The sequence below is a fragment of the Arvicola amphibius genome, chromosome 13 (genome assembly GCF_903992535.2).
Source record: "Arvicola amphibius chromosome 13, mArvAmp1.2, whole genome shotgun sequence".
Taxonomy (NCBI): domain Eukaryota; kingdom Metazoa; phylum Chordata; class Mammalia; order Rodentia; family Cricetidae; genus Arvicola; species Arvicola amphibius.
Genome location: NC_052059.1, coordinates 36423633 through 36438860, shown reverse-complemented (window position 1 = coordinate 36438860; position 15228 = coordinate 36423633). Strand labels below are relative to the sequence as shown.

The 15228-nt window shown below is 44.0% G+C and overlaps 1 protein-coding gene and 1 pseudogene across 2 annotated transcripts in view; one reads left to right on the top strand and one right to left on the bottom strand.

Annotated features, from left to right (window-relative positions):
- Positions 1-15228, bottom strand: part of Dgkh (diacylglycerol kinase eta) — a 157675-nt gene that overhangs the window by 72312 nt on the left and 70135 nt on the right. For both annotated transcript variants that reach the window (XM_038310039.1, XM_038310038.1), the window contains 2 exons: positions 8071-8181; positions 6170-6250 (listed from right to left, as the gene is read on the bottom strand). In XM_038310039.1, coding sequence (XP_038165967.1) covers positions 6170-6250; positions 8071-8181 — 192 coding nt within the window. The remainder of the gene's footprint in view (positions 1-6169; positions 6251-8070; positions 8182-15228) is intronic.
- Positions 12646-12733, top strand: LOC119800557 (annotated as a pseudogene).

Sequence of the window (15228 nt, the reverse complement as noted above, 5' to 3'; positions counted from 1 at the left end):
CCTGCTGGGCCCATGTTGCTAGCCCATATTCCTAAACTTCCTTAATTTAAAAAAAAAAAGTTCTTACACGCCATTCAATCCCAGGATTTTCAACAGTTTTAGAATACTGGTTCCCTTCTTCTGTGACACCTTTTAGTCAACATTTCTCTTTAATATCCAGCACCCAGCATGTACTGTGAGAGTCTAGATTGGTAGTGTACCCAGCATGTTTGCTGTGTATCTGGTAGCGAACCCTAAAGGCCTCGTTGACTTGACGTAGAAAAGACAGCTGACCATGGGGACAATCAGGACCACTAGCATAGCTGCGTCTATTTAAATGGCCAAATAAGGAAGGGTACAATAGGTGGTCAAGGGTACAGACTGACGCTACACACCCTACACGGGTTCTATGGATTAGAGTCTTGCTTCTCTGCTTCCTTGCCTACCCAGTAGCTGTCTTACCTCACTAGATTGGCATAAAAAAATTAAGTGATCTATCACACATAAAGCATTTAGAAAAAGAATCAGTACCGGTCAGGGAACTTAGCTAAGGGGTCATTCTTTCAGGTGATTACCCGATGACTTTTCACAGGGTGTGCTTTTCACAGACCCCATGGGAAAAGGCAAGTCTCAGTCATTCCCTTAGAAATTAAATGCTGAGACATTATAGATGAAAGCAAACTGGCACTCTCTTAGGTTCAAAGGATGTGATGGCCTTCTTCAGAGAGAGACAAGCTGAACTTTGTCAACTGAGAGGAAGCCAAGGGAAAGCAGAATAAACAGAAAGCAACTGCTACAGAAACAAACTCCCAGGGACATTTTCCTTCCCATCGAACCCAGGCTATTCTGTCCAAGATGGCATGGATGCAGAATTCCTGGGGTTATAAAGCCTACCATAGTGTGGTCTGTTTGCTTACTGGTTTCTTTGAATGTAAACACTTCAAACACTCCTGCCCGAATCATAACCAAGCGCCATACTGGTGTCTTTTCTGGCCACTGTGACCAAATACCTCCCAAGAAGCAAAAGGGAGGAAGGACTTGTCTGGAGTCACGGGCGGAAAAGAGACCTCTACCACGGCAGACTAGCCATGGTAGCAGGGCACTGTAGCTCCAAGGATGCAGGAGCGGGTGGATGGGCCGCCCCTGCCATTGCCTCAGGCCAGGAGGTGAAGAAAGGAGACCGCTGACACTCTTTAGCCTTTCTTCTCTTGTTCAGTCTAGGCTCTACGCCTAGGGGATGATGTCACCCATGTTTACAGTGGGTCACCCCCTCTTAGTTAAACCTCCTATGTTAGAGCCCTCCTATGGAGAGAGGTATGTCTTCTAGGTGATTCTACATGGAGAGAAAGTAGTGTAAAAGCGGTGTCCAGCATACCTGCTTGAGCTGGTAACCCTGGGCAGTAAGAGCTCTCTGCTCCAGCACTCTTTCGGATCTAGATGTAAGAGCTTTCAGCTCACATGGAGCCTGCATCTGACCCAGCAAGGGACCAGGTAGACTCACACTAACAATGGAACTTCACACACAGCTCAGTGTCTACTGAAAAATGCTAAGGTTGGCTAACTTAACCAACAATTCTTTGCATTCCTTCTGAGTTAAACAAATAAGCACACAAACAAAAACTCCATGCTGCTTTCTGCCCTCCTATGTCAGGGGTTCCCAATGCTAAGGACTGGGCCTATGGCCCCCTACATCCTCAATAAGACAATCTCTCACAGTCAGCCCCCCCTTTTATTTTACATTTTATTGTGATACAAGGTCCTCCTCAGTTGCCCAGTTTAATTAGCCTTGAACTGTCCAGCAGCCAGGCAGCCTTGAGTCTTGAACTTGAGTGTCTTCACCCCCAACCTTCAATGGGGATTACAGACCTGTGTCACAAAACCTGGCCAGTAATCTCCTTAACTCAGAAGATTTAAATACCAATACAGCTTCTTTAAAATAATTCATTTGTCTGAAGTTTATCTTAATCTTCATTAAAGTTTAAAAAGACTTCTCTGAACATCTCTGGAAGCTGTGACTGGGGTCATGTTTAAATCACCAAAAAGCCCTCTTCATTAGCAAATAACACTAGCCTACCCATCTGTGACGGCCATCTCATTGCTGATTGGTTGCTTTTTCCCAACCATGCTCATTAACATAGGATGAAAAGTCGACATAAATCTTCCTTATACCTCTCAAAGAAAGGCAGGATGGAATGTTTCCTCAATATGGGATTAATCTCCATAATCTTCGAGGTTCCCAAACTTTCAGAAATGGGCCACACACTGCCAGTTATGAGGGGGAAAGAAGGGCACGACATTCAGGATAACAGCCACGATGGTCTACTAAACTGCACGGGCTCATCACTGCCCTAGGTATTTTATAGGTTGGCACATTAATCTGATATTGAGAGTCCTAGGAAGCAAGCAGGTCCTCACTCCACCGCTGCAGATCTCTTTAAAGGGATGGGCTAATGTGACCACTGTCACGTCAAAGGGCTGAAACAGGCTCTTTGACTTCACAACCTAAGCTTGTAAGCTCTGCCCATCATGGGAGAATTTACACTAGAAATAACTTAATGAACACCAACCTAATTTACTCGTATGATAGTAAGAAGGATAGGAAAGGCAAAGTGGAACGGTAGGCTACGTAAGACACTATGCACAGTGTACACAGATGTTAAACCACACCCACAGTCTCCTGGCTCTCCTGTCTTGGGGCTCATGTGCCTCCGGAGGACTCAGACAGTGGATGCAGAAGGGACCCTGAGCTGTGTCAAGGGTGGGCTAGCAATGACCCTGCTCTGTAGGACACTTAGATAGAAGCCATCTTTGCAGAGCCAAGTGTTCATTTTCAAGCAAGGCCTAAGTTTTCCATTTTCCATCAACTATTTATAGATTACTCGTGTACCACCATTTCTTGTCAATATATTACCCCTAGGGACTTCTGGAAGACCAGACTTTGGCCACTCTTAGTCTCCAACCGCAATCCCATCACATGGCACCATTAACCTCTGACACGAACCAGCTAAAGGAGCATCAGGAGCTGTCAGGATGATCTAGGAGGGCAGGACATTTAAATATTTAAGCAGGAGGATTGTCAATTACCACTTGAAAACATGCCTTTTGCTGCATTTTATACTGGGGAAAGTTCTACCAAGTTCCTATTGTAGTGCACTGCCCAGCAGCCTGCCTTTTCAGCCTCTCGTCTCCAGCCCACAAAACTTCAGAAAGAACAGCTGGTCGACAGCGTAGCCAAGGCTCCAAGTCATCTCACGCTGACTGACACTTTGTGTGTATCCAAACCAAGGAACACTTTGAGTAAGCTGCTACAAAGCCCAAAGGTAGACACAGCCCTGGCCGTCAGGGAGTCATGATAAAAAAAAAAAATACACCTACCTGGGCGTAGAGCACACTAGGGCAAGCTCTGTCTACAATGGGGGTAAACAAATGCAGCTGGAGGGCAAGCAATAGTCACACAAGTGACTTCCATAATCTCTCCAAAGGCAGCCTTTGCCTTTGCCTGCACCTGCTCTAAGCCCCAGGCCTTCCCTTTACCGAAAATCATAAACCCTCATTCAGATTATCTCTAGCTCTCTTGGGTTAAAAATGAGTGAATGAATGAATGAATGAATGAATGAATGAAGCAATCTTTGTTCACTCCCAGAGGAAGGCAAACGGCTAGTCCGACCAGTAGGACTCGCAAGGCACTTTCTGTCTTTGCCGAGCCCACCCTCACTTGGAGGGTGGAATAGTAAGCAACATGTCAGCCTTGGAAGCTCCAGATAACAGCAAGGCTAGTTCTGCCTTTTGTTGCTTTATCCTCAAGCACTGAGCATAGAGAGGCGGTGAAGCTATAAGATACTGATGTTTCAAGCATCCAGCATTACCTTTAACCCTCTGCCCCAAGCCCTTATAAACCACCGCTCTGGATCAATCTATTTGTCTCCTCTCTATTAATTTAAAGTCTATTCTATAAGCACAGACGAATGGATTGCTAAAGGCAATCTTCAGTGGACACGGTTTACAGGTCCCCAAAGGTTTCCATGCCGTCTCCACAGAAGCTATTCTAAGCCTTTCCAAGCTCCCACTCATAGCCACACAACCCGGTCTTTGGTTTCACTGAGAAAAATGGTACTATTTGGGCTTGAGATATACATGCTTGCTGCCCACACCTGCCTCCGCCTCGGCTCTGTGCTTGCACCCTGCCTTGGCTCTTACACCCATCGGCTCACTCAGCAATCTGGCCCCATCTAAGAGCTCTCTCCGTTCTTCATGTAAACACACTCAAAAGCAAAGCGAAAAGGAACGAGAAAACCACAACGCTCTGTGCGATCTGCGCTCCCGACGGTCCAGCCTCAGGGAAGAGCCTGCTGTCTCTCTCCGATACCACCCCGCCCTGGAAACCACTTGCAGCCACGAGACCACACGAACCCCGAGTTCACAAATCCAAGTCACCTTGTCAATTCCTCCTGGACCTGCCCTCTCCACAGCACCTGACGTTTAGCAACTTCCGCCTTGAAACTCTCTGACGCTGGGTTCTTATGACATCACCGCCCGGTGACTCCACTGCTTCACTTGTCTTGCTCGGTCCTCTGGTCAAACCTTACATTTTAACATTTTCCCAGGATTCTATTCTTGGCTTTCCTCTTCTCAAACTAAACTCTCCCTGGGGAGAAGGAGCGGCAAAGCACTGTTTACACTATGAATTATCCCACATGCCCATAAATCAATAAGACTAAATTTGAATTCATGCGCTTCCTCTCCCCATTCAACTGCGTACCAGCGCTCACCTCTAGCACGGTCCTCTCTGTGTGCTTACCTGGCTGTCTCCCGTGCTCTGTGCACCTGAGGGACAGACATTAGTGTCAGTAGCAGCGACGTCCTGGTGTGAGGGCTGGAGGTGTGGGTAGGTGTGACGATTTAGCAGAATGAGCACATCACAGGGGAGCTAAGGACTGTGTCACTGCAGGAAGAACCACGGGATCTCCCTGAACTAAGGAAAAATCTAGAGGGGAGATTTACATATGCAAAGAGATATAGATAGACATAAATATCTCCTTTCCTGCATGTCTCTGCTTATCATAAATGCCATATATAAAGGGAAGTCAACTTATATTTTGATTTTGTAAATGAAAGAAGCAGAGAAATGGGAGAAGTGGTCGGATTTCAACAACCACAGGTAGAAAGAAATGGGGGGGGGGCGCGGAATGGACGACAGGAAGGCGGGGCTGTGCACACTGGGCTGCAGGGTGTGGAAGACCAACATCTGGGCCCTGGAAGGAACAGTACCAGATCTTTTTTTTTTTTTTTTCTTTTGAGTGGCGATACAGTTTGTAGGTGGTGGCGAACAAGCTAGAACTTCAAGCAATGCACCTTCTGATTAAAAAAGAGGCTGGACCAGAGGGGCCCTTTTCAGAAGTTCCCTGATGAATTACCTCAGTGAGGAGAAATGAAAGCCTGAACTACAGCAACGGCCTGAACAGCAACTAAAGTGAAAACACGAGAAGAAAACACTGTTTTTTGACTGTAGAAAAATAACAAAAGGTTTTGAATACTTAAGAACAACATAATTAAATGAAGGATTTAAAGGAAATAAAAACTTTAAAAACACAAAAGTTAAAAAGTGAAAAGGAGCAGGGCAGTGGTGGCGCCGCGCTTAGGAGGTAGAGGCGGGCAGATCTCTGTGAGGCAAGGCCAGCCTGGTCTCCAGACAGCCAGAGCTACACAGAGAAACCCTGTATCAAAAACAAAAATAAAAATAAAAGTGAAAAGGAAAGCAATTCTTGTTTGTTTGAAACAGTATCACTGTGTAGCCCAGGCTGTCCTAGAATTCATGGCAATCTTCCCGCCCCAGCCTCCCAAGGCTAGGATTACAAGTATGAGTCTGTCTCTGTCTCTGTCTCTGTCTCTCTCTCTCTCTCTCTGACTCTCTGATTACAAGTATGAGTCTCTCTGTGTGTGTGTGTGTGTGTGTGTGTGTAAGAGAAAGATATAAGAACGCATTTAAATGTACATATTCAAAGACATATATTTGAAAAACACACTTAAACCCAAGTTTCCTGAGCCAATAACTGATCATATATTTGGCGTTAGAACGTAACAACATATTTATCAGGGTCAACTGTGTCAATAAGGACTGAACTGAGCATCCGCACACGCTTCAGAAACGCTACCCTCCAGCCCTGGAACAGAGAACTGAACACAGCCATACCGTGAAGCTGTTGTTGGCATTTTTTGTGCTTGCTTCAGCGACACTGGCATCTGAGAGGTCAACTTCATCGAATATCAAGGACTGTTGATGGACAAGAGCACAAACACGTTAAATAGAAAGCCAGCTCTTCACTGTATTTTCACTACCAGCCCATGACGATGAAAGTGAAGTCAAGAATTAGGAATCAAAAACGAATGTTAACTTAGGGACACGACACAAGTTTGTCTCAGGAATTATAAATCCATTCAACATGGCGACCCTACTGCACAAATGACCCATGTCTTCCGGAAGCCTATCTGCTATGATTAGGAGAACCAACTGAAGGACACACACACTCACCCTCCCACATCCTGCAGGCAGTTGAAGGCATCATTGCCCACAGGTCTGTCGAGTGGAGGTCGAGAACTAGCCCTGGCTCAGACGTACCCAATGCTTTGGACCTTACTGTCCTCGTCTATCAAAATGTGTCCCAATAAGATGGTGACTGTGCCCTGCAAACAGAAGGCTGAGCTTGTCTCACACTCTTAGCCATTATTCTACTCTGAGTGTGTCAGTGGGGAAGGCTCCAGAAAAAAATGGGAATTTTTTTAAAGGAACAAATTCGCCACCAGTAAATATGAATAAACAAATGCACCCTTCCTATTCTGAGTGAGTTGGTCGTTGCTCAGCTTTCAAGCCAGTGGACTCCCAACACAGGTGGGATTATTGTTCATCTCCATGTCTGCTTGAAACAAGTCTCCCCTTCCTGATGGCCTCCACTCTCCCAACCAGGGCATTATATTAAATGAGTCACACTATGTGTACTATGATTTTATTCCTTTACTTTAATTCAACTGGACTTGTTCCCAAACTGGAAGGGCCGTACAATATGGGCACGACATGAAACAGACAAAGCCCACTGCAGCACAAGTTAGACCCTTAAACTTGGAGGGACTGCAAGGAAATGCTGGGGAAGGCACCAGCAATTCTCTCAGCAGAAAGCAAAACGGGACACACGGCCAAAATCACAGGTAACCAAGACATCGCTGTTTCTACAGAGGAGGATGCAAAGACACAATGGAGCCGGACTAGGGACAACAGTCAACATCAAACTTTTAAAATAAGATTATCTTGTTATTACTTTAACCTGAGAATTCAGCTGTTCCTTCTACTACTGTTCCACAAACCAAGAATTAGGTTTGCTCCCTGGTTGCTTTTTCAGCTTCTACCAATGACTCTACTGATTATGAGGAACATGCATTTTTAAAAATGGAAATGACTAGGCTTTCTGCCATCCTAATGTTTTCTTTTTCAGTCAATATGAAAATATCGGTTTTAATAGGGATCTTCTTCCCAAACTATATTATATTACTTCATTCATTTGTTACATAAAAATTATTTTAAGTCTCAATTTTATTACGATGTGATTTTTCACTCTTAATTGCTACCATAATGAAGAGATTATTTGTGCCCGGGGTTGTGAAAGCACTCGGCATGTACCGTCTTAAGCCTTCTCTCAGTAGCACACAATATCCACAGGCACACTGGTCTGCGCATGAGCTGGGCTGTGAACGTCTATCTGCCCCTAGAATGTAAATTCCTAACAGCTCTAACAACCCTCAACTTTTTCTTATAGTCCAAAAAATTGAAAGGGGGTAAGGGGAGTAACCCAGAGTTTTTAATTTATTCTGTTATCTATAACATCTTAATTAGACAGAAGAAAAAGGGAATCGTATATTTGACTAGCCGACCATATAACTTGATAGCTCCCCCTTGAGGCCGAGTGCAAGATGACCACATCTATAATAAATTAATAGAACTACTAAGCTATAATGAGGCTCTAAGGCAAATGTAGTTTGTATGATCAAAGGTTTCGATCTACTCATGACATACAGTGCTTGGGACCAGTCTTGTTGAGTTACCTTTGAGTCTTTTGCATAATAAAGTGTACGGCCTCGAAGCTTGAAGTATCTCTTTTTCCACCTTTGGAAAGAGCTGGTTTGCTTCAGCAGCTGTCCTTCTTTAATACTGGTCTGGGGACAAAGCAGAGCACAAGGACAGAATGAAAATCAAACCCAAAACCAAATTCCATCCACAACCAATGATCCATCACATTAGAATTCTGAACACTGCGGCTAACTTATTACAAATTACAAGAGAGAATATTTAATTCCCATCACAGGTCAATCAAGAGAATGTACAGAAAGTACCAGAAAATAAAAGTGAGTTTCCCACGGTTCTCAATAATTTTACAGGTAGAACTGGCTACTGATGGACACCGGAAGACAGAGAGTCATTGTCTTCAGCTGTGGACCCACAGGTAAAGCCACCAGGCTCCACCAGACAGTTCCAAACCCAAGGCCACTCAGACAGCCCTGGTTAAACTCACTGGGTCACAAAACAAAAAGACATGAATGTGAGAAAGAGCCTGGGGTGGGGACAGGGTAAAGAAAGAGATCAGAGAAGATACGGGTGAGGATAAACAGAGTCCATCAGCGAAATTGTCAAAGAACAAATTTGATCAATTTAACATAAGCATTCGTAGGCAGAGCAAAAGGCGCACGTACATAAGCTGACATCCGCCACGGAGCAGCGTGACTCCCACACAGCATATATACGGAGAGAGGACGTTAGAGGTACAACGTCATGTGCTGAGCACTAAAGCAAATGGCCTCTGGAGCCAGACAGTCAAATTCCTAGCTTCAGTACAAGTAATGATGAACATAGGCAAGTTACTAACTTCTTCATGTTCACTTGTATCAAAGGCCGTATAAATACACAGCTTATGGCAGGTGATAATTCAGAGGTCAGCCCGCCCGAGGAGTGACTCTCTGATGGAGGTTAATCCTGTCCAGGCAAAGCCTGCAGGACCATCAACTCTGGAAACTGTCGCTCACATTGGCTAAAGCAGTTTGGTGTCCCCCACTTGACCCAATCTGGTCATGGTCTTACTCCTGTAACCTTGGAACTTTGTGTTGTCATGACAATGGCTCAACTCCCTATCAATTACCCTAGGAACGTGCTCTTGACCAATGAAAGGTACCTCTTGTAATTTTTTTTATTGCTTCAAGGCCCCTGAAAGACCCACATGGTGAAAGCTTGGTCACCAATGGAGCAGCGTTTGAAGGCTGAGGCCAATTGTGAGGGCTTGGATTTCACTAATCCATTGATCTATCTATTGCCGAGCCATTAGGAGCCGGAAGGGTGTTGCCTACCTGAAAGAAGTGAATTACTGGGGGAGGGGGGCAGCAAATGGATACATTTTGTCCCTAACCTCTCTCAATCTCCATGTCCCCACACCCTGGTACCTTGAGGTGAGCAGCTTAGCTCAGCCATGTGCACCTTCCCACAGTGTTCCATTTGACCACAGGCCACAAGGCCCACTTTCAGTTGTTCTCCGTGGGTATTTTGTCACAGCAACAGAAAGCACATTGGCACAGGCTCGAGACCGCGTGACACCTGGGGACTCTCCAGAGAGCATTCTGAGCGCATATCTAGAAGAGTGTCCAGGAGATGTGTCTGAAGAGGCAGGGGAGCCTTTGTGACTCTGAAGCGGATTCTGTGGGTGCTTTAGAGAACGTCAGTTCACTTCCGCTGTCTCCAGCAAAATACTCCAACCCTTGTGACCCTACCTAGTCTCTGATTCTCTCGTAGACCCTTCCATCCACAATGAAACCTTTCGCTTTTAATTAGGAAAGCATGGCTCTGACCTGGGTGCTGGCTACTGCCTGGGCTTATCCTGCTTTTCCCTCGAGAGTCATCTGGCTAACCTCGCACTTCCTTCAACTCTTTGAGAAAGCCAGGGGAGGATGTTCACTTGTGTCCTGATACATGTCCACATGTCGATGCAGGCACATCAGTGCACACGTGTGTGCATGCCTGTAGAGGCCAAATGATACCTGTGGGTGTCACTTCTAAGGCACCATCTACCTTTTTTTAAAAGATGGGGTTTCTCACAGGCCTGGAGTGCACCACAGAGACTAACCTGCCAGACCACTGAGCACCAGGGGTCCTCCTGTCTCTGCGTCCCCCACACATCTCCATGGCCACCTGTTCGATACTACAGTGTGTCCTTATTCTCCAAGCTTCCCCACAAGACACTTCTACGATGCAATTTACTTACTTTACAATCTGTATTAAAATACAAAGTTCCTGAGTTGACTGTATTGTAAAAAAAAATTTAATGTTTTGCTTTAACTGGAAGACAAAGAGAAAGGAAAGAGCAAGGCAGACTACTCTGGAGCCTATCTATACGACTGTACTCAGGGGACACATGACGACACTATCTTCAAGAGGGGTCCAGGATGGCTCACACTTATTCGGAATTCGATACAAGAATAATAATGCTACAAGGAGCCTCCAAAGCAAAAGCAGTGCAGAGAACCGAATTTCTAAATTGTCCCACCGGACTGCCATGGGGGATCTCAAATGCCCAGGATGTTGCCTCCCACCTGCTAATAGGGACTATATGAGTGGCTGAGATGAAACCCTGTCTGATTTTAGAATTTATGCTCAAGTTTGATAATAATGCCTTAGATTATCAATAAGCTAGAAAATGTGAGAAGAGTTTCCTGCTCGGATGGTAATGAGGTCATGTTAATGTTTAGTTTGATTTTCTGGTTCACTTTGCAGTGTGTTCTGGGAGTGTCCACCGGGAAATCACTGCAATTTAATGGAAAGAAGAAGAAGAAGAAGAAGAAAACACTTCTGAAACTTTAGTACCAGAGAACAGGTCTAAACTCAGGCAGACTTCAAGCCAAGCTCTACAACATACTAACAGCACGAATCTAGGATGCTCTACTGCTTTATGCCACATTTCCTATCCAAAAAAAAAAAAAAAAAAAAAAAGGAGTTCAGAATACCAATTTCACAAGCTTATTGCTTCTAAGTTCATGATACAGTATGTCGGGAGAGCACTTACAAGCAGTATTTGGGCTACAGAAAACCTCAGTAAGTGGCATCAAGTATTATTATTGATGATGATTTCACGGGGCTATTAAGTCCAGAGAGTATTTTCCAGGCATGAATTCTAAGAGCTTCCTGGAAAAGGTAAGTGAGTGTTCACTGGCCACTGTCGAGGTAAATATCAGCTGGAGTGGATGGGAAGAAGCAAGACAGGAAGCTGCAAGAGATGAGATTCAGGATCCGCCAGCCATGAGGAGGCGCCCGCCTTTTACTGTAAGTGCAAAAGGCTAGTGAAATGTTTGAGGCAGGAGAGTAGCTTCTACTGGGCATGCTGGGCATCCAGGACGGCTAGATGCCGGAAACTGGTGAGAACACGGCTATGGGGGGGGAGCTTTAGGGGAGCAAGGCGTGAAGATCCATTCTTACAATCAATGCGGAACGCCACGGAAAGGCTGGCTGCTCACTACAGTGAACTGGAGAAACCACGACTCCATAGTACAGGCAGAATCCCAAGTCACCGCCAACCACAGAGGCCACTGGTGAAGCAGCAAGGCTGGGGCGCTGTGACCCAGAAGTTCATACTGGGGGACACTTTCGATGGCATATATCTGCCTTTATGACTGAGTCCTCAGGGGAGTCTACCTTGTGTCTGAATCCCAAGGCCCTCTCTTCAAGTTGATTCTGATGAAGTTGGGGAGGCAGAGACCAGAGGATCCTTGGGGCTCACTGGCCAGCCAGCCTAGCCAATCAGCAAGTTCCAGGTTCATGGAGAAACTTTGCTTCTGAAACCAAGATGCAGAGCAGCTGACAAAGACACCCGGCACTGACCTCTGCCCTTCTCACACCTGTGCTCCGCACAAAAACACATGCACACATACAAAAACATACCATTTTCACTCCGTGTTTCCTATTCATCCTGGTTTATTTCAAACAGTAATCAGCATGGTGGAACCATCTTGGTAATCTGCTTATTTTAGCTTGAGGCTATGGAAGATCTTACTTATGCCTTAGTAATTTCCAAGAGCGAACGACAGTTTCCAATCTTAATCTATTCAGTTTCATGTCTAGGAGTGCGCACAGGGCCCCACTGTGCATAAGATCACTGATGTCTTTTCTGCAGAAAAGCTAGATGAATGGGGATGTTGGCGCCATTTAGAGTAAAGAGCCACTGTCAAGAAGAGCATGGGGGTGGATTAGGTTAACAAAGGGACAAGGGCAGAGAAGGCTTTACCAGCAGGGCATGGGGCTGCATCAAAGGTTAGAGCAATAGATTTCAAGACAGACAAATAAAAGGAAGGAGATTGAAAGCGAAAGGAGACTGGCAGTCACAGGTCAGAGGCCAGAGAATATTACACCCAGTCTTTTCTGATGCCTGTTGGGGGGGGGGATGTGGGTTTGGTAGTGCAGGCAGCACTCCATGGGGAAGTGGAAGCAGGTTATTTGTGTCTTAAAATAGCGCTCGTGTAAGAGAAATAGGTTCGTTTTTATCTTCTTGATCTTTTTATTCATTATGTTTAAAAGAACTTCCGCTTATGTATTTTTATTTAACTCTTCATTATCTTAGACAAAGCTTAACAAATATCCCGATACCCATGCTCTTGTTAGTAGCATGCTTACTAACTTTGTAACAATTCAAAGATTAGCATGGCCCCCGTGCAAGGATGACATGCAAATGTTCTTGCAAAGAACAGTCCAGACACGAAACTATTGAAGAGAGTCCTTAAAAATATGAGCTCAAGGCAGCTAGAGTTGCCAGTACAAAACCTATAAAAGCCAAAGCCCAGCACAGATGGCGGGGTAGACATCTCCAGGCCTCACCTCATACAAACCTGCCATAATTAACAAACAGTGTATCTAAAATCCTTGAAGAACACAAGAAAGAGGAAAAGAAATACTTTTTGTCCTCTGAGGGCTGTGACGTAACAATATTAAACTGGGGTACAGTTATTCACTTGGAAGTCGGACCTCAAATGGAAACTCCTGTGCACACATGGCTGAACACATTCCTTATGAAAGGAACGTGACAAAAATGATTGCTGTCACAACTCTAGAAAATATATTCACATAATCAATGTGTGATTAAAGAGAAAAAATGTGAGGGGGTGATAGGGCTTCTCAAATTTCAAAATAGTGAGTATACAGAGTGAAGAAACTAGAGTCCATTTTTAAAAATCACACAACTATATTCAATATATTGAGCTACAACAACAGATGATAGCAAGTGTAGCAAATAATCTTGACCAGAAAGTGATGGCAAATGAGGAAAAGAGGCTCAGCAGGTAAGGGTTCTTGCAGTCAAGGCTTGATGACCTGAGCTCAATACCCAGAACCTACATGGTATCAAGAAAACACTGATTCCCTAAGCCAGCTGACGTGCACAGTGTGACACAAACCAATCGAGAACACATCAAAAAGATCACCGACCATGATCAAGGTGAATATATCCCGGAGATGCAGTCATAGGTCAACAACAAGATCAATCAATAAAATATGTACTCATGCCAACACACACACATGAGCGCACGCACACACACACATGCACACACGCACATGAGCACACACACACATGCACATGAGCACACACATGCATACACACACACACACACACACACACACACACACGCACGTAAGTAAATTAAACAAGTATGGCTTTAATTTTGTTCTTAAGACTTGCAGGGTAAGAGAACCTCAGCACCTGGGAAGCAGAGGCAAGAAGACAGTGAGTTTTAAGACATCCTGGACTACAGAGCAAAACCCTACCTCAAAAAGCGAAACAAACAAACAAAAAAAAAAAAAACCCAATCATTTAAAAAAAGTTTAAATATTTCATTTGTATCTTGCTGGATTTTTAAGACTACTTTCAGTAGTCAAAGCTGTCAAATTGTTCATTTTCTGTCCCTTGCTTAGAGCAAATAAAATTATTTGTAGAAATTGTACCTACACAGAGATGCCCTAATACTGGGCCCGCATTTCACAAGTTTATGCCTGGCAAAAAGGGAGACATTTCAACAGATACTGAGGAAATTCAGAAAATCCTAAGAGCATATTTTAAAAATATTCAACCAAAGGAACTAGAAAGCCTTAAAAAAAAAAAAAGAGGGTAAGTTTCTTGATATATACCACCTACTGGTGTTAATTGGGATGAAATAAATAATTTAACAGATCCATAACCCCTAGCAAGATAGAAGTAGTAATTAAAATTCTTCCCCCCCCCCCAAAAAAAAAGAAAAAAAACAGATTCAGGACAGAATTCTACCAGACTCCAAATAACTAATGTAAATATTCCTCAAATTATTACACGAAATAGAAACTGAATGAACATCTTCCCCATACCAAAACCACACGAAGATACAACAAAAAGGGGAAGAAAGGAAATTATAGATCAATATCCTCTATGAACATAGATAAGAAATTCTCAATAAATTACTTGCAAACCAATCAAGAACACATCAAAAAGACCATCCACCATATCAAGTTGGATTTATCCCAGAGATGCAGTCATGAATCAACAAAGAAAATCAATAAATGTAATCCACCACATAAACAAGACAGAAAGATAAAAACCACACAATGCTCTCATTAGAGACAGAAAAGGCCTTTGACAAAATCCAACATCCTTCCATGATAAAAGTCCTGGAGAGATCAGGAATACAGGGACATAACTCAACATAGTACAGTCAATTTACAGCAAGTCTGCAGCCACCAGCAACCTAAGTATAGAGAAACTCAAAGCAATTCCATTAAAAGCAGGAACAAGACACTGCTTCCACTCTCTCCATATGTATTCAATATAGTACTTCAAATCTTAGCTAGAGCAATAAGGCAATTGAAAGAGGTCTGTGGGCTACAACTAATAAAGAAAGAAGTCTTCTTTATTTGCAGATGATACGCTAGTATACAGAAGTGACCCTGAAAAGTCTATCCAGAAACTCCTACAGCTGATAAACATTTTCAACAAGACACAAAATTAACACAGACAAATCACTGGCCTTCTTACATACAGATGACAAACGGACCGAGAGAGAAATCAAGGAAACAATACATTTCCCAAAAGCCTAAATGAAAAATCTTGGGAGAACTTTAAAGTAAGTGAAAGACTTGTAGGATAAAAACTAAAGAAAGAAACTGAAGAAGACATCAGAAGATGGAAAGATCTCCCCACGTTCACAGACTGG